The sequence below is a fragment of the Anopheles maculipalpis genome, chromosome 3RL (assembly GCF_943734695.1).
Source record: "Anopheles maculipalpis chromosome 3RL, idAnoMacuDA_375_x, whole genome shotgun sequence".
Lineage (NCBI taxonomy): Eukaryota > Metazoa > Arthropoda > Insecta > Diptera > Culicidae > Anopheles > Anopheles maculipalpis.
The window spans coordinates 13,819,131-13,844,769 of NC_064872.1; the positions used below are offsets into that span (position 1 = coordinate 13,819,131).

At 43.1% G+C, this 25,639-nt stretch overlaps 1 protein-coding gene across 2 annotated transcripts in view; it reads right to left on the minus strand.

The window, feature by feature from the left end:
* The window catches only part of LOC126563970 (cGMP-dependent protein kinase, isozyme 2 forms cD4/T1/T3A/T3B), a 104,667-nt gene that overhangs the window by 50,864 nt on the left and 28,164 nt on the right, over positions 1-25,639 (minus strand). The window contains exons 1-2 of one of the 2 annotated variants that reach the window (XM_050220852.1): positions 2,554-3,193; positions 2,289-2,485 (exon numbers count right to left, since the gene is read on the minus strand). The exons of the other annotated variant lie outside the window; for it this stretch is intronic. Of the exons in view, the coding sequence (XP_050076809.1) occupies positions 2,289-2,485; positions 2,554-3,144 (788 nt within the window). The 5' untranslated portion in view covers positions 3,145-3,193. Of the gene's footprint in view, positions 1-2,288; positions 2,486-2,553; positions 3,194-25,639 lie in introns of those variants that run through there. 2 annotated transcript variants of the gene reach the window in all.

Here is a 25,639-nt window from a genome sequence, read left to right on the forward strand (position 1 = left end):
GCGTACAATGTTTCACGCTGTCGCCTGCCGGGTGACACACTCAGAAGTTGAAGTTATTAATTTTTACGATTATTGTCGAAAGTAGCGAACGCATAAAACATTTAGTGAAAGATCGCCACAGCAATAAAAACAAGTGTAGAGAACAGGCCCAACTGTAGTTATTTTCCGTAGGTTAATGAGATGATCGGAATATACCGTACGCTAGGGTGGTCGAAGTGTACGGACCATTGGCTTCAGTGATGGTGGTTAATGAAATTGTCATAGTTGTTTAATGGTGACAAGCGATGACTGTTGAAGTCTGGGCGATTGGGCATAAAATTTAAGACTGAACCGGAGTAAACATATTAACTCTGCTGTACAGCGACGGTTGACGGAACCAGGTGGGTTGATGGTTTGATCACGGCTCTTGGCAGTACACACGTGGGATTGAGGTTATGATACCTTCTACCTGATGCTTGTCGGATATTGAAAGGGAGTAGCTCCTACCCTAGCTAGGTGAGGATACTAGTACGACGTCGTGTAATATTTGTTAGCTGCAACGTGTATGCCAATTTTCCACATGGGCGTATGAAGTTCCCATGGAGTGCAAATGTCAGCCATGGATATCTGGGTGGAATAACATATTCGTCGCACGGATTTGCGCGTAGGACGTGGACCTCCTAGACGGCGATCAGACTAACTGGGTACGGCACGCGCTGAAAGGAAACGTTCTACAAAATACCAGTAACACCCCTAAAACACACTCCTTCTTTCTTTTTACCATAGCCCTACAGACCTTGGAAGGCTGTCTGGGAATTTTCTCTTCTCGGTACAACAAAAGCCCTCCGGCTGGTGTCAGCCAACACTAGAGTGAGGTGCTGTTTTTGGGAGTGTGGCCTCCGCATCGAATTGTGTTCTCGCTGCTCGCCACCATGAATTATGACGACCTTTGCGGCACCCGCCAGTGACGTGAGTACAATTATTAATGAGGTAATTAGTAGCTGATTACTCACGCCATTCATGGTGATCGGTTGATGTTTTAGGGCGTTTGGATTTATGCCTTTTCTTTAACGCTCCATTTTTGGGTACAGCTTGAACGAATAATGTTATTTACGATTTGACGTTTGCAAGGAAGATGGCACGTTGGTTTGCTTGGTGTATATAACGATTAACCTTATTGAGTTATTGTTAAAAGTGATCACAACGATCGGTCAGCGCTCAATTCTGTTTCACACCGGATCTGCACTCCGCATCGATTCCAAATCGTTACTCCGATGCCGCATAGCGCCGTGTCGTGTCGGATGGTATTACTTCTAATCAGCAGTGAGGTATTAATTTAGATTGAATTAAATCGTTCATCTAAGCTAGCACTGCGTTCGATACAGTTCCACCATAACGAAACGTTTTGCAGTTGGCATTACCTGCGTACATCGACCCAAGGGTGCGTAAGCGTTACCCTTCCGTTCTTGGTACCAGCCATCTACCCCTCTGCCTATGTCCTTTGCAAACCTGGGGGCGGATGGTTTAAACGCAGCTAAAAGTGCATAACAGTTGCATACACACAGCGTACCTCAAATTCATCCATCGTGCAGTGTGCCGAAGGCATGGGTGAGGGCAAAGGTGGTCTAATCAGTGACAGAATTAATGCCGCTTAATTTGCACGACGGATACGCCGGACTCACGCCGTAGAGGGTGGAATGTAAACATTTTAATTAACTACCAGCGGGCACGCAAACGTGGCAAACGAAACGATCGACTGTAACGCACGGCAGTGTGATTTGACCATTACACGGGTGCTGTGGAAGATTACATCCCGCAGGCGATCCCTGGAAGACGTCGTACAGCTCGTTACAATGATCGATCGTACGAGAATGATCTTATGCAAAAACAAGCTTTTTTTCTGGAAGGAATTTACCGAGAACATGAATGTAAAGTACGTTTTGTGTTTGGTTTTGCGAATCTGTATCTACAATCCAGTTTTACTCTCGTTATCCGAATGCCAACCCGATACCACCAAACAAGATGTGGTTTCTCACGCAATAAAACGGTGTACATGTCACCGGAAAAAGCCCACACTTGGTAGGAAACGATGTAGCGGAGAAAACCACTTGACACCATTGCTACCTTTTTTCATACTATCCTTCGATCTGTCAGATATACGTTCCACGCGGAACAAACGACAACTTGACGACTAGTACCTCCAGAGGTTAACCACACCAGTCGACTGGCGTGTGGCGTGTGAATATCGCCTCCACAGAGAACTTCCTGACATACCAACGCTAAAGAACACAAAGATACATTACACTTACAATGAGGATTTGGGAATCTTGATGAGATCGCCCTGCATACCGGCTAACGAGGACAATGGTTCCGCACTGATGGCCTGGCGCTTGATGCGTGTCTCGGTGACGGGTAGGACGCGCGTATTCTCCACACCCGGTGACCAATTGTCGAACGTGTCCTCGGAGCAGCGCTTTTCGATCATCGCTTTTGTAATGGGACGGACCTGCGTGTGGTGATGAAGATGTCACTGGTGGATCGTTCCCAGAACGCTCGAGACTCGCTCCTACTTACCACCTGCCGGAACTTGTCGATCTCATTCTGCAACTCGTCCAGCCGATCGTCCTTGCTGAGGGATTCCTTCTGCACGAAGATCAGATTGTTCGAAAGCCTAATGACCTTCTGATTTAACTCACGAACCATCTGATCTTTCTCTTTCAGCTCCTTCTGGAGCTTCTGCAGCAGATCGTCAACATTTGCGCTGCCATTTTCCTTGTTAGCGCTTCCATTAAGAGCGAAGTTCGGTGGCACGGATAAGTCACTCTTGTTGCTCTGGTAGTACTCCTTCAGCTTACGGTACTCGTTCTTTAGGTAGCGAATGCTAATGTCCCGATCACGCACATCCTTTTCCAGATCGACTAGCTTCTCGTTTTGTTCGCGCAACGTTTCGTACACGGTACGAAGCTCACGGCGCAACGCTACCACCGTGTCTTCGATGCTTCGATCGTACTTACTGCCGCATACGGTGAGTCCCGGCGCAATGGCAGCTACCGGACGGCCGTCAACACTGCTGCCATTGCCTGTGTTGCCATTTTTACTACCTTTGTTACCCAGAATTCCTCCGTGCAGTGTCGACTTCATTGTCGGTGTCTTGGACGATGACATTTTTGACTGTCACCGGAAACCCGATATTTCCCAACACAAAACCTATGGAATGTCTCCGAAAACGGCACAGGAATGCGAGCACTTCAACTCCGGGAAGAGTATAGCGACGAGCACAACTATTCGCAACAGGGTCAAAAGCTATCCGTAGCTTGACACGCTACTGGAATAAGTAAAGCGGGTAACCTTTTTACGTTTTCTCCTATAGTGATTTTAACATTACAACAGGGTCAGAATTCCACAGATGTCACAGCAGCTTCCGATGAAGATGTTCCGTCGAATCAACGAGGACACACGCACACAATTACAAGTACAAGATAGCTACTGAATATTGCGAGGCACATATATGACCATCGAATGGTGTTGAGACATTTTGGACACGACTCACTCGCTGAAACACAAGCACCGGCTGTTTTTGGAGCTGTAATACGGGATGCTGCTCATTGAGAGGATTTCACTGAAGGAGTTTCTGTCGTAACATTATGCCTTTGGTGGCATAAAGATTTGGTTCGAGAAGCTTGTAGACACTGGACAAATCACACACTTAAACACGTAGTCTGATGACACTTTAATGAGTCTCCTTTAACACAAGGTAAGACACACGTTGTTTGTCTTTTTTTTTGCACAATCACGCTTCACATCGCACGAAATAGTGGAGACCTCGCATGGAACAGCTAAAGACATAACATTAGTTAGATGTTGCTTTAACGATAACATGTTTTTTGCTTCTATTGTAAACACTTATTTTATGACGTTGTGGACCATTCATGACTAATTTGTAGGCTAGTAAACATGAGAAGCTTAGGACCTAGACAGAGCAGTTGTTTATCTTCATTTGTTTGGTACTAAGCATTAATTTTATTGTGAATACTTTAACGGCAAATTAATCTTTATACCATAAGCTCTTATGGTTCGTGTTGCTGCTTTATTCAGTGGGCTAGAAAATGGTTTCATTTTTAATTTTCACAAAATCGGTGCCCATGAAGCACTTTCGATTTCCTGCCACTGAAATCATGTCGATCGTAAACTTTTAGCACGCAACCTAAAGCATATGGGTGTGAATTTTTGCTGCCGGAAAATTATATCGAACTGCCAGGCTCTGTGAGCTCTGTCTCAAAAATAAAAAATGGTCAGACTCAACAAACACTTTCCATGCTAAAATCGTGCCAACGGTACGTGTTGGCGAAGCGCTTATAAGGTCCAGTTTTTTTTATTGGTTGCCGTTCACCGAAAATAATTGGTCCGAACGCAGAGTTCGTTAAATTTTAATGATCGCAACAAACAGTTCCAATTTCGTAGTCTAGCAACAATTGCGAACAGAACAGGACACGTGGATTTGCAATTTAATTCAGTACTTGTTCCTAGCAGGGAAACAGGGTTCCATATATTCTCACAAAAACTTATATCAGGAAACATGTAGCATAAAGCCAATTGATAGTACCTTAAAGGAGAAGAATTTTCGGAGTACACATTTCTCGAATACAACAATGTACTTCGATTGCAAGATAATGATCCAGCAAGCGTTTCAGTGCAATTATGCAAGTATTCGAAAGTAATTTAATGAATTACATCACTTGTTTGGTTTTTTTTTTGTAGCAAAAACAACAGGTTACCTTGGTCGTTTTGCAGTTCTACTTTACTTTTTTTCTTTTTGATGTTCAACAAAACAGTGATCTCATTCCAGGCTCAATATCCCAAACGAGAATCTGTAATTTGGTGCTGCTTGTGATTGCTCGCACAGTAGGTGGTAAACGATGGCTCGTTAAGGATCTTAATTGAATTCAAACAATGGGATCGGTGTCTCCAACTGTTCATGATGTATCGCTGCTGGCGTATGATCACGATCATTACAACATACTATAATCACCACAGGACCGAACTGGCTCCTGTCTCTCCTGGTAAACTTTTTCGGTTTGCTCGTCAACCAAACGTCTTAATGATGCAAACAAACATTCAATTCGCACGTCCACGAACCGGCTCAACTACTCGTACCGGTCAACTCTCAAGCGAGACCGACGACTTTTGGCGAACTTTCCGCTAAAACGTAAGCCAGTTCAATTACGACCCTTAAGCCAAAAATCGTTCGCTGTCCAACTTTGAAGAGGGATAAACTTCTGTGCCGCAACAATAAAAAAAAACTCCCCACATTCACGAGCCAACCCCCAATTGACTGGGGCACAATTTACGAGCTCCTTTTCGGCTGTCAGCTTTGACGCAAAGCAGGCATAAAAAATGATATGCCACAAATCAATCGCCGTGAGTGCATGCGGGATTGCAGGATACGAAAGGTAAGTAAATAAGCGCGCGAGAGAACCAATATTAATAACGCCAAAGAAGTGCGAGTGGTTTTATTGCCGAATGTTTTTTTTTTTTGGCTGCATCCGAAAAAGGACCTTCTCGTGAAAATTTTCTGGTTGTGTGTTTTAAAGACAAAACAAAAACCAAAAATTCAAGCCATTTTGGACAATACACGATCTCTAAATATTGACAAACGGTATGGGCGAATTTACGGTGGGCCGTAATAAATTAGCATCTTATTTGGTACAGTTTCCTCTCGAACCAATCTCCAACTGGAACCGATCAAGACAATACTTTGAGCGGATCCACTTTTCATGCAACTTTACGATAATTAGTCTCCGTCTGTGTCATTTAATCCTATTGAATGCATTCAAGGCGAAAGGATCAATCGGGTTTGGTGCAGAAATCGGACGTCCAATTTCGGGCAGGTTTGAGAATGTCCAAAACTCCCCAATCGCCGAGCTGAGCGTGTGTAATAGGGTTGATTTGATGGAATACACACCCAGTATAACGAGTTTCAAGTCGGTCTCCAGCTTTTTAAAGTCTTTATTATTTAATTAGTATTACGCTAATTAAAACTTATCTGTAAATTAGCACTCACCACCCAGACGTCTAGACATCCCATTTCAACACCCTCCCCAAAGCATATGACAATTGATGTAGCACATTCCTTTGCATTCGACTGTTTGCTTCGTGGTTCGTGATTCAATCTACCTAATGAAAGTCCTTCATCGATGACTGGAGCGAATTATCGATCGTTCAACTGTCAACTTTCAACATAAAGTGCTGTGCGTGGTTCGCAACATGGATCGTGGGTAAGATGTAGATCACATTTTGCACACTGTGTGTCAATCAGAAAAGGGAACCCGGGCTCGTCTGTGGACGGTTGCGTGAGGAGTGACAGGCATGCGTCAAAACGCGAATCTGAATAATAAATGCTTTCAATCGATTCATTCCATTCGATTACTGAAACGAAGAGAGCCAAGAGGCCAGTGCTGCTGGCGATCGACAGTTGGTGGCGTCTACCAGTCATCGGTGATCTACATATCAGACATCAGTGTCTAAGGTTATGCCAATCGGATGCAATGTCTTCATTGACACTCATTTAGACGCATTGTTTTGATGTTTGATCGATTTGGTGAAGGGATTCCTCTTGGACTGTAATCATTTTGTAACATTTTTTGTACGTCCGATCCACCTAAGAATTATTGGATTGGATAATTGAGTCCCAAGACTCAAGATGTCATACATTTTCTGATAGTTCAAATGCTCAATTATTTCGAGTTAATATGATTACTGAAGTCACCAAGCTATGAAGTATCGCACAATTTGTACCATAAGTGACAACCTAAAACTACCCGTGAAGTGTCCATTGCCAATTTGCATTTCGTTGCTGCACCCGAATTCGTTTAATAGAGGCCAGTTTTGTGTAGTGTGATGGATTGCTCCAATTATGGGCGAAGACAGTTCGCAATTTTTCATTTTCCACGTTTGTCGGCTCCGCTCGTCGGCTTTTTGATGGTAGCTCCGAAAACATATCGCAGCAATTAAGCTTATCGTGTTCTCGGCGTACCGGCGGTGTTTCATTACTAGGCAAGTTGCTCCAGAAAACGAGTCTTGCAATGAATCTACCCAATTAAACACTCCACGAAAAAAGGAATTGTATCCACCGATTCGCCCGAGAGATATCACGTTCTCCAGCGATGGTCGGAAACATAAATCATACTGCCTGTCATCGACCGTACCCGAATTAGCTTGGTTCCCGACGACGCAGAGGAAGGACCAAAGAATGTGAAAAAGAAATTTAACTCCCCCCGCGGTTGCAGTTGGTTAGTTAAATTTGTCGCATGTCAACGAACGCAGGTTTCGGAGCTGATTTTGCATGCAGAAGCGCGGTGGAGAAGTAGATCTGGGCGGAGATTGCATTTTCCCTTCTGGTCGAGCACACGTTTCCTGAATAAATTATGCGACAAACAGCCGTCACAGAACGCGACGATTGGCCAAATTAAATTTAATCATCATCATCTGTTCAGCCTAATTTCGACCTGGTGCGCGTACTACACCCGTACTAACTGCCGCGGTGGTCACCACCACCAGTCGGTTAGCGAAAATTCATCAACATTACGCATGCATTATAGGCGTAATTTTAACATCGATGTAAAAGAACTGATTCTCTCCTCTCCTAAGCAAGAATTTTGAAAGCAAAATTTGACCACAAAAGCACAACAACCGGGAATCAGGAACTGTGTGTAAACAATTTTTCACCGTTTAGCGTTCGAAAATGAAAGAATCATTTTTTTTAAAGATAAACTACAACGCACAAAAAAAAATCGAGCAAAGTAGCCACAGCTTAGCCGTGGTCAAAACAGCCGGTCGAAAAAACGAAATTTCACTTTCGATCGCCAACGAAAATAAACATCACCAACGTCGGCACGCAAAGGAACATACCCCCGCGCGTTGGGTGCTGGTATGTAGGTACACCAAGCACAACATACGCCGGCCGGTCTGTCTGCCGGTTGTGATTTTATCACGCGTATAACGACAAGTGGGCAAGTGGGCAAATGTGAGAGACGGTATCAGATGCGTGTCTTGCCCATCCCATCCCTAGGGTTTGCGCGGTTCGGCTGGTAGATAAAGGCATCCGACGACTTCGGAAGAGAAAATCTGTGCAGATTTATTTATATTTTGTGCGAGCACAATGTGTGTGGTACTGTACGCGTACGCGTCACGAATGGGTTGAAAATGCGTCTGCGGTGTTGCGCGGTTCTGCGCCACAGCTGGTGAAGAATGATCGGCTTGGTTTGGGGTCATGTTAGGTTTTAGGGGCGGTCGATCGATCAGCCGAATCTTGGGTTGGATTTGGTGTTATGAAAACAGTCTTAGCGTGAGGCATTTGTTAGCGAGCTAAGCGTGAGCACAATAAGCGATTCATTACGTGGAGCATTAGCTCGTGTGATGGATGCTTGTATGATCGTGAAGGATTGATGCTTAGAAATAGGGAAAAATGTACTTTTAACAGTATATGGTTGAAACTGGCCAATAGGACCGATTAAATTGAAATTTTGAAAGAGTAACACAAAATACAATAGCAATGGAGACGGAAAAAGTGCAATCATACAATAAAATCGTGACGACAAAAAGTGAACCATAATAAATGAAAATAACCCATGTTCTATTTTTAAGAAAAAAAGCAATATATAAATATGTAAATAAAAATTGTAAAAAAATATGACGTTTTCTTTTCGAAGTTTTTGGGATTTTAAACATCTTTATCATAGTAGAAATGGGACCACCGGGCCTGTGTAGGCGAATGCGGTGCCGGTCTTCAAACGACAGGACCGGGTTACAAATCTCATCCGGACCGTCCCTCCGTAGTGAGGACTGACTAACCAACTTCCGGCATGACCTTAGAGGTCGTTAAGCCAAAAAGAAGATCATAGTAAAATGTTACAGTTAACTATGGCAAGTACGGAAGAAAATGGATAAATATATTGCTTTTTAAAAAGCGCAAACAAAAATCATTTATTTTTAACAAATTACTTATGGTAAATGATAATTTTTGATAACTGGTGTATCATTATGTTACATAATTATGCTCTCATTATGTTACAGTTATATTTATTATTTTCTTTAAGCAAAACAAATTCATTAAAAAATAATAAATAAAACTGTAACCTAATAAGAGCATTACAAAACTAGGGCGCGCCGACCATCTAATAGCTTACTAAGTCCTGCTGCTGCTACTAAGTTGGATAGTCAGTCCTCACTATGGAGGAACGGTCGCAATGGGATTTGAATCCCGGTCATGTCGAGTAGTAAATGCTATCTTTATAAGATAGCATTTGTTTGTCGATTTTTCGCAATTTATTGATTCGACTGCGAGTTCCTAGTAGCTTGAAACACGCAAATAAATCAATACTAATTAGTATTACAATGCAGTATTACAACTCTTGAAGGTTTTTCTTTTTTGCTTGAAATGTTCCAATCAATCATAACAATTGGTTCAGTATCCCAACCCATACCACTGCATGACACCATTAAACTCAATCACAGCAATGTAACGTCTGCTCGAAACGTACCTGTTCGATGGTAGCCTTCAAACGTGTCAAACCCGCCGCCCGCAGACAGGAAAAAAAAACACCCCCAAAGAACGGATAAAACAAAACCTCTCACCGCAGGTTGCGTGCATGCGCAACCGAAACCGATCGGTAGCAAAAATATGTCCATTTTTGCATCGAGCGCTGTCCATCAAGTGAGTGAGCGCGCGCTAGTGAAGGGACATCGCGCATGAAACGGCCATTTTTGGCACTTGCGACTGTAACACCGGTCGTAATGTGTGGCTTTCGATGTGATGCTGTACGTACATGCCGTGAGTCGACGCTCATTTGCCGGGCGATGTCAAAAGAATGTCGAAAAAAATGTGAAAATCTTTCATCCGCAAAGGTGGACACCACTGCTCGCCGGACATTAACCGGACGATCAGGCACACACGCACGGAGCGCCGTCAATCAGTTGAGCATGCAAATTTATCCGACAGCGGTTCTGCTTCTGTAGGGGAGCGCGCAAGCTTATGTCCGGGGCGCGAATTTCTCCCGACAGCAAACGTGGCTACGTAATGAAGCGCAGGCACGCACCCCAGGACAAGTGACTGATTATTTGTTTATGCCCGTTGCTTCGTGATCGCCGCGTCATCCAAGTTATTTCTGGGGAGATCAAACGATTGCATGGTTTTTTTTTCTTCACCAGCAGCAGCCAGAATAGCAGGGAATGAATTCATGTTTTGATCGAAAAGCCGGGCAAGCAGGATGGAGGATCGAAATTGAAACAAATAAATAATTGCCTACCGTTTGGCTTGCGGATTGTCGCTAGTCGCGAAGGAAGTGGAATGCGTCGTTTGACGGACCGGAGACGGACTATGGTACAGGTTAAGGCACACACGCGTACGCATGACGCGACAAGATAATTTGCAACATGCAGCAATCAGTAGGAACAAGCCGCTCTCGTTGACCACCAAAGACGAGTGACAGACAAGAAGCAAGAGCATAGATAGAGAGCGACGAAAAAAAAAACGGGCGCAGTTGATTGGAATTAAAATGTAGCTTAACTAAGTCAAACCTCCGCCACATTCCGCCAAAGGACCTCGGAACATGACCCGTTTGTTGTGTGCTTGTTTATTTTTTTTTTTTTTATATACATATTATTTGCTGTAAGCTCGTTTCGTTTTTATGTCGCATGATGTTTGAAGTGTGTCGTTCACTATGTCTCATACGCTTCAGACTAGATTGTAGATGCCTTTTTTTTTTGTTCGCTCTTCTAAAGCTACAATAGTGTTGAAGGCTCCTCTCGCAGAGTGGTTCGTTTTATGTCTCTTGTTTGTTTTAGTGTGGTCGTGGGGGACTTAGTACTGCTTGAGAATTGCATAAATTAACTCGATCCTTTTCCAAACTAATTTTTCTATGTTCGTTTGCCACTTGTCGAGCCCGTTGATTGAAGGGTTGGAGGTAAAGTTGCGCAATTCGCGAAACGATTACACGAACTGAGCAAGAAATGGAAATTTGGAGCTAGCTTTCATTAACAACCGCAACCATTAATCATGCTTTTAATGCAATCCAAGCTATGTTGGGTGGTTTTGGATTTGGAGTATGATTAAGTGGTTTAAATGAATAACTTATTTACCGTTGAAATTAAGACACTGCCGGCCGTATTTCATACTCCAAATGGCGATACAAAAGTAATACAAATTTTGCCCATAAACATAGCGCACACAACAGGTGCATCCGTTTGGTTGATGAAAAGTGCCGCGATGTACCTCGTAACTTTGCTCGTAATGTGCACGTATTTTAGCTGCACCATTTGTTGGCGAATCGGTAGCGAACGGAAATGTAAATACAATGCACGCTTTTTTTCTGTGACCGGCGTGTTGTCGGCGGCTGCCGTTGGGAGCTATATTTATGAACCAATGAAGAGCAGTAAATCCTTCCTCTATCGGTGATTCTATTTTTATATTCACTGCATGGGCTCGTATCACGTGTTTGGTCTACATTTTATACTTTGTGCAAATCACCACAAGAGTACCACATTTCGTCATTTTCAAGATAGATAATCAAGGTATGATTGTAAAGGATGTTGGGAAGCTTCAAAGTGTGTCCACCAAACTATCGTCTTTTTGTGAAAATAGTGAATTTCCGTCAACTGGAATTTGTTCGATGTAAAAGGCCTATTCTTCTGGAATAGTAATGGTTTAAGAGACAATAAATGGCCAGGCAATTGCTTCGAAAAGCACGGCAGCGCATACAACAGAAATTGAAGATCTCTATCTAGATCTAGGGTTAATCATTGTTAAATTTGAAGCCTGGAATGAGATCGTCCAACCATCCGATGAAACATATCCTGACCTAACAGAACTTTGTTATTGCTATAGGGGCTGGTGGTTTGGCGACAGCGGCGTCGGTCATCAAACGCCAAGACCGGGGTTCAAATCCTATCTCGTAGAGTGAGGACTGACTCTACAACTACGTGGTATCAGCAAGTCTAGTAAGCCATTTAATGTCCGTCGTGACCTTAGAAGGTCGTTAAGCCAAGAAGAAGTATATATTTTTTGATGGTGATCGCTATTCAAATGATCCAACTCAAAATCTTATCCAATCGTTCTTTACTCAAGAAGGAGGATCATCTGATCGTCAATCCCTTCAAAGGAAAAATGTAAAATGGCGGGCCGGGAAGGTAGATAATATATTGTAGAATGCTTCTTTAGTTCAAAATTCAAACAAAGCATTGTTGATTCCAATGAATAATTTATATTATATTATTTGTATTACTGAGGCTACTACACTTTTAATAGGAAATTAAATTATCATAGTGTGAAGAAGTCTCAAGAAAATATATTTTTTAAAAATATGAAACTATAACACCGCTGTTATGTTGTCGACATCCATGTAAGGATCGAAACATAAGCGATTCTTGAAAAAAAAAAAATAGTGAAAGGTTGCCCACCTATTTACACATTGCAGGATGTGACGAAAATCGGGACCTGTTTCGGCTAATGTCAAACCTTTATTACCACGCCGGGGGCCGGATATTTTTATGGCGTGTCATAAAATGTAGCACTACGTTTGCGGTTTTATAAAATTTTCGCAACCCTACAAAAGCTGCGTGACCGGTGGAGTTCCGTTTGCGCTAAATTATACCCCCGGAGGGATTCTCCCGACAAAATGGTAAATGTTTTCAATAATTTATTTAATTACTGTACTTTTGGGCAGCGGCAGCAGGTTTTCAAGCAAGTCAACCTCGGATACACAAAGCAAAGGCGCCGACTAGGGGTGATTTTTGTAAAAGTTAATGTCTATTTTACTGCTCAATCAGTCGCGCCACCAGTTGTAACAGTTCCATCATCACGATGAAGTATCGTGTGAATTGTGTGGCGTCGACAAATGGATCCGATTCTCGAAAAGGAATCTTGCAAACGCCGAGACCCCGCTAGTTGCGTGCCACGCGTAATCCAGTGACACCGGATCAGCGCAAATCCAATAATTTCTGTCACCTGAGAGCCGCAAGCGGTTTGGTAAGTAGTCAATTGCAGGCTGCGGTTGTTTGTTGTCACGGAACGTTTGCAGTGACACTTATCCCTTAAGTGCTTGTCTTCAATGAGTTATGAGGAACCCAGTACTGTTTAAGACGGTATGATGTGTAGAATGATATGATCTGAAACATTGAATGTCTAAATGGAGCGATCTCAAGGTTTTTGTTTTGTTTTTAACAATCAGAATTACATACAATTCACTAGCTCTGTTTTTGAACCCTTCCCGTACCCATACTCATAGCCTCGTAATAAAGACTTAATAATAACTTACTAAGCGCAACAATCGAACAAACATCCATACGTACGTAACAAACCAATTGCTGCAAGATATTGATCACTGCCATACAGGGTTGAACTATCACAGATGCCAATCTGTTTCTTCAGAAACACAACCAATTGTGAAATCCTAGACGTTTGCAACCGTGCACAGAGCGCTTTATTGCTGCGCTGTACCCGTTTGACAGCGAGTGTCATTAAATTGGCATGTACACAACAGCCAGCACAAGACGGATTAATATGTATGATCGTACGAAACCCGCCACAATGACGATGATGGTGATGTTGCTATGATTCCATAATTCAATAAAAAGCCTCATCTTGTCAACCTGCGCCGGCGTTCTCACGAAAGTCACAGCAGTACGCCTTGTTGTACCAATAAATCTTCCATAATGTTCAGTTTAGTGACGCGTCGTACCGAGGAGAGAATGGGGTTTGATGCGTTTTTCAAGGGCTCGGAGTAAATTGTTTGCAGGATTTATTAAGATACGTTGCCACACACACCTTCCAGCACAGTCAGGAGTTCCTTGTGTTACCTTACATTAATCTAATCTAACCCGAGATTGTCTCGATCCTAGGCTTTTCGGTCTCACCAGCTCTGCAATGCGAAGCAAACAACAGACTCGGAGACGGTCTATTAGATCTACAGCAGGGGAGCTTACAGCCTTGAGCGCATAAGGTCATCGTGTCGAGGTTTACCACAAACAACAAGATGCGATTGAATGTCGAAGAGCACCGACCCAATTTTCGCTATCCGGTACTGCAGTTATCGATACGTAACGACTTGCTTTTCACATATGCCTGTGGCATAGGCATCACATTTCAAGCGGAAATAATTTAACGCCAAAGCAGAAATCAGTTGGAATTCGATACCACTTCCGATCGATATAACCGAGCAGGGCGCAGGGGTTTTCTTGGAGCACAGATTTTAACACGATTATTTTCGTGCTTCGATTACGACGGCACGACGGAAATGCTTCGCTTTTGGAGGTATCACATTTGCATTTTGACCGTTGGAGCAAAAAAAACCACGTTCGAATTATTAATATATTCAAGACATTCAATCACAGAGAACCCTGCTAAAAGCCTTTCGTAAGTGGATTAATTTCACACGATTGGTTTGTAGAAGAAACCGTCAGGGAAATATATCAAATCTCCAAAAACAATCCTTTAAAATTCAAATTGAATTTAGCAGTCACTTCAAATTGAAACGATTTGCAAGCAATCAATCACAGGTGCTGTTGCGAAATTAAAATAAGTCATTAATCAAACGAAAATTATGTTTGTTTAAGATCTGAATCCAAACTAAATGGTTGTGTCCTAGGCACAGGATAACCTTGACATTTTGACCAAAATGACTTCAGATACTATTTGCATTCATTAGAACCTCAACTACATCTTTTGCAAGCATGCAATCATTCCTGAGCGTAGGAGACGAACTGTCTACCGTAGGTAATTGGAACATGTTCTTTCTACGCTGATTTCTTTTCCCTCCTGACAGTTGCAGGCTAAAAGGGATGGAAGGGATGGCTGCGTGTAATGTTTTGCGAATTATGGACAGCCAAGAAACATGAATCTAATTCGATACTCTTCCTGACATCTGTTGGCAAATGTCAGTAATTTGAATGATGGGGTTAAATTAGTATAACGCCGCTATTGAATTACAGAGCTATTTTTGAAAACAGAACATGACTCCAGCAGTGGAACAAAATTGTTTTACAGTAACAATTCAAACCAAAAAGAATTCTAAGCACTCGAAACACAATTTCAGACGAATTGACGTGATAAATACCAGACTAAGCTGTTCGTTCAACGTTCTTCAACTAACCACACTGGTTCGGGCTTTATTTCAACTACCCTAGTTTATATTTTCGTACCCTAATCACATCTAGCCTAATGTTTCGATTGATTTTAGGTCATCCAGTATCAAATCTACAAACAGCGGTGATCGGAAGCAAACAAACTTAAAAGGCAACCACATCACACACGGCCGAAAGGTACTCGACGCTTAAAACCTGTTGCTTGATTATTTGAACATGTGGCCTAACGGGGGCTTACGTTATCGGTCACGACAGATAAACGTGTAGAAAAAATGCACTTTTGCCGCACAAAAAGAAAAGCTCTGACTATGGTCCGGTGCAGAAACAGTCAAACGGTACCGGAATGGGACACTCATACACCAAACAGCAACGCCCGCGATCAAACGGAGATCGCGCGCAGGTTGATTGCGTTTTTGAACTTGTCCCCTTGTCAGTTTGCCATAGACATACGCACACATACACACACACACACAAAACCGACCTCTATTACTCAGGTTTCCAATGGGATGTGAAAGAAAAATCTGTCCCAAAGCAAGTTCATTCAACTCGCAACCCGCGTTGCTTGCGTGTTTCGGAACATGCCGATCGCGAATGCGCAACAACGGACGGCTGCTGCATCTGTGCCGTAGACTACGCGCCCGTTGTGGTTCAAGTTGCCTGACCCCCCCCCCCTCCCCCCGCGCTCTCGAGCTGTATGTGATGACAGCAGGGACAGAAGACGACCCGTTGCCAATGTACACTTTGTTGCATAGTAATGTTGATGTCCACTGCCACCGTTCGTCAGGCAGGTCGGGTTTTGCAAGCATCAAGGGCGAACATCATTAATTCTGGCTGTCATCAGTAATGGAAACGTTCGTGGACTGTGGACTAACGACAAGTGGCGTGAAGTCTTCATGAAGTGCGTAGCCTGACGATTTACTCTGACCAACGGTCCATAACACTACCACAATCACTCTGGTGCTGTGCATACAACTACCCCTAAACGTTCCTGGCACACCAACCAATGTTCATCAATTGAGTGATCCACAACGTCATGCAAATTTGCCACTCAAATTTCGGTCGCCCGATAGTAGCAAGTTGTCCCCGGTTGAACGTAGCCAACCGGACCTGTCATACACTTGTCGTGTTCGCACGAACATGCAACAGAGTGCATCACGAATATGCACGAGGGATCACAGATTGTGGCTGCCACTTCCAGCCACACGCACACGGAGCCCGGTCGAACACAAACACACGCCACGCACCAGCTGTCGATCGCACGTCGGGTGTTCGACCAGCGCGAATCACGGACCGACCGATCGACGACAGCAACCTTGGCCTCAGCCAACTTGTGCATGCAGCACCATTCCCCCCCATCCCCCCCACAGACAGGTGACTTTCAAGAGAAGCTGACGTTGTTTACGCGTTCTAGCCAGGGAACCACACCATTTCGTAGGCAAACTGTTTTGTTTTCGGCACATTCACGAGACACAATTCAGGATCGACGCACACCGCACACAAATGCTTGATGGCTCAATATGGAACACTTCCGCGAACAGATATTCACTCGGTGCGAAACGGTCACCTTGATCTTGGGACCACTTCGGTAGATCAATGAAGCGCCAATGATGGATATAAAACGGCGTAAACATTTAAAAACCACAACGAAAAAATCAACCACGTCACACACACACACATCAGAAACAAGCTTCCTTAAGCGTCTCCTAGGCACAGGGTCATCATACAGGTACGCACCATACGCACCCTTCTGGTTCAACTCTAACCACCACAGAATTGACAACACCGGAGAGCAACGCAATGCACGTTGGGTTACAAGAAGGGAAAACTGTTTGGATTCGCCGAACAAATTTCGCACACACGAAAACTGACAGCCGCCGAAACAGATCTCTAGTCAGCAAGACCTGATCTCGGGAGGAAACGTTCCGAACTGTACGGTGTCTTGTTTTGAACTGATCACTCTCTTCCTTGCGTCGCGACGGAGAACACTACTAGCGACTTCTCTTCACACGGCACAGTCTCGTGCGTCCGGCGCGAGATAGCTGCGTCGGAAATTAAGAAGCGAAAAATCCTCTCACTTCACCGCCCAACCCCGCGGGAGGGTGGTGTGAGCAGGCTCCATTCGGTTCATAAGATTTGGGGCGAACGAACGTGCAAAAAGACGCACGAAGTTTGTCAAGGACCCCGCCGGTGGTACGTGCAACCCGTGGAGTTTTTTTTCTGTGTGTGTGCGCTAGTCGTCATACGCACCACAGATCGTCGGGAGACTGTGGGCACTGGGGGTCGTAGATTGGCGTGTATGTGTGTGTCTTTGTGGGGGATGGGTGCAGAAGGACGCAGGAAGCGAAAAACTTGAATTATGTCATACGCAACGAGCGAAAAGGGGAGAAGCAAATCTTTCAGACCTCCGATAGTTTTGGGTTGCTGTTGTGGCTGGTAAAACGGTTAGGGCGCGGTACTTGCACCCCTTAAGACACCAAGAGCGACCCACAGGGTTTGGTGGTGCTGCTGCTGCTGCTGCTCGAAAAATGGCCAAGCCACTGCTCGAATTCACATTGACGAACCTTCGCCGGAGGCGCACGCAAGAGAGCTATCAAAACGAAAACATTGAGAGTGACAGTCCCCAATGAAGAGATGATTACCGTTCACGGGAGCAACCACAACCGCACCAACGCAGGCAGCGCGAAAAGCGGGCGCACGAAAGAGGTGTGGATCGATCGACACCGGTTTTGGTGCGTTTTACACTAGTAGACAGCTGCATAGATAGGCGTCTGCCAAAGAGCAGCAGAAGTGATTGGCACTGGGGCGCAGCGATGATAAGCCGGCGCATGAGTTGCGCCACATTAAGGCATCTGTTCCGGTGGTGGCCATTATGTGTTGTTAATGCGATTGAAATGAAAAAAAAAACATGGTTTTTATTTTATTTAAACAACTTAGCCTTCTTTTTCGTCTTCATGGCTTTATGGCCTTCTTGGCTAAAGGACTTTGTTGGCTCAAGGACCTTCACGCTGGTTATCTAATGGCTTACTAGAGTTGCTGATGCAACGTAGTTTTATAGCCAGTCCTCACTGCTGTTCGGATGGGATTTTAACCCCGGTCCTGCCGTATAAACCATAGTCCACCGGATCGCCCTCTAAAGTATGGTAAACAGTTTAAGTCTATGCTACAGATGATTCTGTTTCCGGAACGATAGTAAACGAACCAAGAAGTAGATATTGGACTTATGAAGCAGTACTCAAATTTATGATAGTTTGGATACACCAATCCAGTAGAGCTTTAATTCGTAGTTGTTAGTTTATAGAACTTGTTCCAGACTTCAAAAAATGATGCTTTAGTTTGCTAACGACTAAAATTGACACTCGACCACACTCATAATTCAGATAGATCTAGCGCTATCTGAACGAGACAGGATTTAACTGACGATCATTAATAACAGAGCATCCACAACCACATCGGCTGCTATTCATGCTTAAGATCCCAACAACATTCCACTTGCATCCCAGTGTGGCCTTAATTCGGATCGTTCATTGGAAGCAATGCGTCACAATTTTACGACCGCTTACTGCCCGAGTGTCAATTGATCGGCCAATAAAATCTATTACTACTGTCATCGATTTTTCCAACACGTTGGCTAAAATGTGGGGTAAATCTTCGAACGCCCTTGGGGTGAAAAACACATCAGAAACGGTTGCAATAGAAGACGGAATCTGACAGGCACCAACAACAACGAAATCCTCTACAAATTCGCCTAATAGAACGATGGTACACAATTAAGCAACAACGGCTTGTTGAGCCGCACTTCTGTTAACACACACGGCACTGTACACCGTTAGTTTGTGACGTGTCGTCACCGACTGCCTAATGTTTGCCGTAACCGGTAGCAAACCATACCACAAACAAGCTCCCGTGAGCGATTAAACTTCACTTAAGCTACGAGGCTCGCTACACGATCAAGCTAATTGAGTTTCCGGCTTGGCTGCTGTTTGTGGGTAGGGGCACGCATAATCGGATGCGGATCGAAGGCGATGGCGTTGGGCGTATTGGTAGTAGTAATAGACAACTTGTTCTATGCGCGTAGTGGTAAGCACACTAAAAGTAGCTCCATAGAAGCGCTTATTAGGACGACGTCTGCAACCATCAACACGGTTTCGCGAATGTCAACCGAAATGATTGATGGCTACATGAAGCGGCCGACTTCCAAGAGGAATGCCACCGTACTTCCAGCCGTGCTCTGCACGTGATGATGCTAGCGATGACTAACCGACGAAAGCCGGACGTGGATCTTTGGTCCGTTTCATTTCGCCGATCGACCGTAAACGGTAAACGGGCATGCGCAAAGGGTTACACGGCATTGCCAACGGCCAACACACCCGGAGTCCTCCGATATTTTTTTTTTTTTTTGCAGGAGCTCTAAAGAAAACATTCTACACAATAGCTGCTTTTTGGGTCAGATGTATCGGGTTTTTCGCTTATGTTCAGATCACTCCAAACGCCTACCCCTACAGCGATTGGCGGATAGGTGAGATAGGTGTGCATTGTATTTCGAGTGAGCGATCTGATCTGTTCGAGGACTTTTTTGTTGGTACGTGTCTTGTTTAACCTACTCCATTGTACGCTAATTATTATTTGCGCTTAGTCCGGGTTATGGGGCGACGATGCGTCGGGTGGTCTGCTACTTTCAAATATTTACACACCCGCCCACAGGGTCACCAAAAGGCGTAATGACAACGCCAAACGAGGACTCGTGTTTTCTAGCATCTTATCCATCGCCCATGGGACACTCCACGATGGGGTCTGCAAACAAGAAGCCTCAACTGCGGACGTATTGTTAGAGCGTCCAATGGGACCACCAGAAACAGAGCGTACGGTTGTCTTGTGTCATTTTCTGTAGTTTCTTGCTTTCGTCGTTCACTTGTTTCGCAGCTTGTTGTGTGCTTTTGAATGAAAGTTGACATGGCACTGCTTTAACCCAGATGGCTTACTATTATCCTTAGTCATCCGTGTGCAGAATGAGTGCTTTAGATGACCCTTTATTGAAATTGAAGTATTACTAAAATTAATTCATTCAAACGTAGACTTAAGAATATGCTTTGTAGCGTATCATATGTCTAATGTCAAAATAATTCCTATTAAACCTTGTATATGAAGTCAAAGTTATCTCGAATTGCACCAATTTCAAAACCTCTGGCACAGACAGTTAATGCAAGTGATGCAAAAACAGCATCGGTCCCTTTCGGGGGTACGACGATCTCGATATCTCGATCGCAACGAACGCTGAAATGTTGAGTGACAGGTGATTTACATTGGCTTTAGGAGTGTGTGGTCCAATTCCGCAGGCTCCATTTCATCATCCCATAATCCGCCATTCGACAGAGCGCGAGATCAGCCGCGATCTTGCTGGGGGTTGAGGCTTGTGCCGACGTGCGACATGCAGTTTTAAAGGACGGACACGATTCGAACCTTTCACAACCGCACACGGCTATTTAAAAAATCGAGTGTTTTCGCTGGTACTCCGATCGTTGCGTTACCGTTTCTTTAAGACTTTAAGTAAAACTACTCGCACGCCAAATCCCCAAGAGATTTTGGGATTATTTCGATCGGAAGTCTCATGGGAGATAACCTCACCAATATTACCGGTTGACCTGCACCAGTGCTATCGAAGCAAACCACGATCAGTCACTCGTTTTATTTTATCGTTGCCTTCCTTTGTGTATTATTAAAAGACCTGCACAAACACACGAGCGCTCCAACGCTTCAAAAAGCAGCCGAATTTTGGATGTTTTATTTATTTTTGCCCATTCTGTTGACACTCGGAAAATGGATTTTCCTTTGCCGTATCTATTTTGCTCCAATTTTTCAGATTATTTATTTTGCACTTTTAATGCGTCAGGCACGAGTGCAACATAATCTCACGAATTGTGTGTCGAACCAAAGGCGGACGCGGCTCGATGGGATTTCCGTTGCGAATGACGCAAGCGTTGGGAGTAATTAAATTTCGCACACAGTCTTTTTTAACGTGTCGCGTGAGGTACAAATTTTGCAATTAATCGTGACATACGAGTCGGTGTAATAGGAGAATGGAAAATAAAAAAATATCGTTCATTTGTCGTTTACATATGACGCTAGCAATATCGGAGTAGAGTATAACTTGAAAATCATATTGTTTTGTAATTAGATGTCTTACCAGCAATAGAAAATTCAGATGCAGGGACACATACCTATAAAGGAAAAGATAACAAAAAAACACACATTAATTTTATAATAAGTCTACTCTCAATTGCAACACAGCGTTGCTATAAAAATTATAAACAGTGAACAATTCATATCCGATAAATGAACGTTAAGCAATAAACACGCCATTAATTTTAACTGCTGCTGACAGTGTTGTGTCATGCCCTATATTTACGATCACACTTGATCTGTGTCAAAGTGAAATAACATTTCGCTGACAAGGCGATACAATGCAACCTGATACATGTCCCGATAACGATTGATTATTGTCAAAACCTGAGCAATAACCTAATGACTATTCATTAAACTCAAAAAATTCCACAGCGAAAAATAAATTAAAAAATAAATTATATTCACCAAGGAAATACCGTTCCAGTGTTTTAATTAACCAACACGATCGTAACCGGCATCGCGTACCTTGGTGCCGGAGAGGATGACGCTTCATTCACACATTTAGTTGACATGAATGATTTAATAAGCGATTGTGCGTTTTTATGCACATACACACAGTTAGCTGCATGATGTTCGATTTGGTTATCAAATATCAACCGGTTTTCGGTAGAAAAAAATAAGAACGGTGTAAAAACAAACCGACGATGTGCACTTGATTAAGGTTTCATTAAGGAAATATGACGAATTACAAGCTGTCATACGATCGTTGCTGCATCAACAAATGCAGTGTTGGCAAAAATGGGACGAAGGTGGCAAGAAAGTGGACGAACAGAAACATGGTGGCGTGAACATCACACCGGGGGGAACGCCAATGTACATGGTTGTCAATTGTTGTGCGAAGAGGAAACATGTTTCCTGCAGGTAAAGGTATACATGATGAAATAAACTAACTTGTTTTCGGCGGGTTGTGTTTTCGTTGTTGACAATATGCGGAACGGAATGAGGCTTGATAATAATTTCATTATCTTACATTATTTAATTGCTTCGGAACGAAAAAGAAGCAACTAAACGGGGGGACTTATTAAGATCATGCGTGCTTTGCGTTTAAGAAAAATAATTAAAATGATTTAAAATTGGAAAACATTCCGATGATTTCTTGTTTTCTGAGTTTATTTTAAGGGAGTAGTGCGCTATGTCGAAAAGAAAAAAAATATTTTTTTGGGTTCATTTTATTGATTATTATAAATGTTAGATAAAGAAAGACGACAAACATTCTAAAAAAAAAAAACTAGAGAGACATACAGATCCTGTTTGGAATTTATCTTAAAATTCAATTTTAGCCTACTTTTGATCACTTTTTAGGAAGATAAGATACATAGTCGTTTCTCTGACAGCTGCATACTTCACAGCGGGCATAAAGGAAAACCTTCCAGCATAAAATGTTGGAGTTAAAGCTGAAACAATATTATTGTCTTACTTGCCGGTAAACTTCCTGCCATCGCTTACGGATTTTTTTTTATTTTTTTTTTTGATTTTTTGATATTAAAAATTTTAAAATTTTAATTTATGGTTACAGGATTTGCTATTAGTTTAAGATATAACAAAATTTAGAGTTTTGTGTAAGAAAATCACGTTTTCGTTCCCAAAACTAAGATATGAATACTGCACCAAAGAGCCATTTTGTAAAATAAATTTTGTAAACGCTCGAACAAGGAGAAAATTGTGTAGAAATTGGAAGTGTAATCCGGAAAATCGTATTAAACTACCTATTAAACTGCCAACTAACTTTCTAGCTTTGAGATTTAAAAAAAATTGTTTAGAGTTGACAACACGGCGACGTGCCGCCATGCTTAATAATCCACAAATAAAGAAATGAGTTGAAAGTTTATGTTCCTTAGTTTATAAGTTCCTAGTTTTATTCGGAACAAGAATAAAGCTCACTCTGAAAATGTTTCACTTTGAAGCCTGTAACTTTGGAGAGGGGCGGCCTGGTGGTGTAGGCGACAGCAGCGCCAATCTTCAAACGGCAGGACCGTCCCCCCGTAGTGAGGATTGACTAACCAACTACGTGGTATAGGCAGTCTAGAAAGCCATTTCGATGGCCGGCATGACCTTAGAGGTAACGACCAAGAAGAAGAAGAAGAAGAACTTTGGCTCGGATTACCTCATGATCTTCGGGTAAAGATTACAAATTACATATTTTTTTGTTAAATAAATATGAAATTACATTTTTGAAACCAACACAGTATACTTTTCCCTTAGCTTGACTTACTTGGTTACATCCTGTTACACGTAAAAAGTACAGCAGTACGATGCCCAACAAAAATTCACCGAACACAATTAAATCCCGCGGTGCAGCGATATCTCCGTGCGTTCGGCAAAATGAAAGAAAATCATAATATTAACCAGGCCAACGGAATCGAAACGTTCTGATACGATTTCGAATCGTACCATCGCGCTCGGTAACACAACCCGATGAGTCTGGTTTAACAACTTCCAATTCCTATTAAGCGTTCTCTTTTTTTCATGCCGGTCGCTACGTTTAACGACTCTTTGGCTGAAATGAGCGCGTATTTTATCTGGATAATTTTTATTTCCTTCTCAAAATCGATAACAATTTGCCCCGATTGGAAAGCACTTTACAGAGGCTGGACTATGTGGAGCAACGTTTAAAGTTGTTGTGCCATTTTGTAAATCAAAATACATAAAACTTGAGTTTCATTTCGTAAAATGTATTTTTATCTCTTTTTCTTGATGTTTTTGTTTTATTAAAATCTCCAAATAAGTATGACAACAGTGCAACGAATGGCAGCTTTCGATTAAAATCTTTACATTCAATCAAAAACAATCGAAATTTGAATAACAAATGCGAAACAATCTGCAAAAATTGAAAGTCAACGTTTCATTATCGACAACTTTGATGTGCATCAAAACCGCTCACGCACACTCGTTAAAGCACCGATCGGCACAGAAAACCTCTTTTCATCGTCTAATACCATTTCGGGAGCATTCGTAATCGCTTCTTTTTATCGTAAGCGTAATCTGCCTCGAAAAAGGGAGGGGAAACACACTCAAAAACAATCATATTCAATTTTTCCCAATCGTACCCATCACCGAAAACGCACAACACATCGACCACAAATGTCTCAATAAAAATCGTCCCCATCCTTTCGAACTACAAATTATCGACCACCTCCCCCCTCCCCCCTCAAACCCGGTCCTGTCATGACATCAGCGGGTGGACAGATAAAGGCATCAAAAGGAGAAGAGTTACACCCTCGTTGAGAATCCGCTTGTTTTCGGTTAATATTTTACAGCTTCAATAAATTGTGTTCGGTGGCGGTGCATCGGAAGATTCGTCGGGATGCGGCGTGACATGCAACCCGTCAAAATGGACACCCAGGGGAGATTTTTCGCACTGCAACACTGTCACATTTGATCGTGCATTTATTTCGATAGTTTACTACCGACCGTTCGTCCGGATTTCGTTTGAAGTATGAGGAAAAGTTCGTGTTTGTCCTTCATAAACTTCGTTTGTTTATTTGAGTAAAAAGAGAAATATTTTTACGTGTAAGATATAAAGTTGAAATTGTACGAGTTTTGAGAAATAGTTGATCGTCTCGCTAACGCACAATACTGCGCCATAAACTGGCAGGAAACTGGCTTCGATAAAATAAACAACAAGCATGCCCCAAACGAAAGGCGATCGTAAAATCACCAACGGCACCTTCTCTACAACTTAACCTTACTTTCCCTTACCGGAAGGCGTTCTGTGATACATATTTTTTTGCACTGCAAAATTTATGTACTGCACCAACATACAAACATCCGTGCCGCTCTGGACGGCTCTCGCTGACCCGGGTTAAGATATCATTCACTACCACCGACTGTTTCACTGGTGATTATTATTATTATCCTTCCGGAGCTGCCCTTTCATGTTACCACCACGAGCACACACAAAAAGGGCAAAATGGGATTACTGTACGGCCTTTGAGCCTTCATTTTACGATGCATTACCGGTTTGGGACCTCCACGCCATGGAAACTATTGTGGCAAAAGTGCCACTGCTTTGGAGCAATTCGAGTGACCGGATGATCTCGGGATCTCTTTGGCGGCAGGTTTATTCGCTATCTTGCTTCACCGCAAACACAGTTCGATCGATCCCATTTTTACGGGGCACTACTTGCTCGCTTCGGGTGGTAACAAAGCCGAAAATTTACAACTTCAGTTCTGTTGCTGTGGCACAATTCAACGCGATCAGGTGCACATAAAAATGTCCCTGCTGCTGGTTGGGAGTGGCTGGGAAGGATGTGCCCCATTGCTATTCCCCGATCCGTTTCGTTTGTACGTTTTGGGTACGATCTTGTGCAATTCGGTTGTATCCCAGATGCCTCCGAAGTACTGT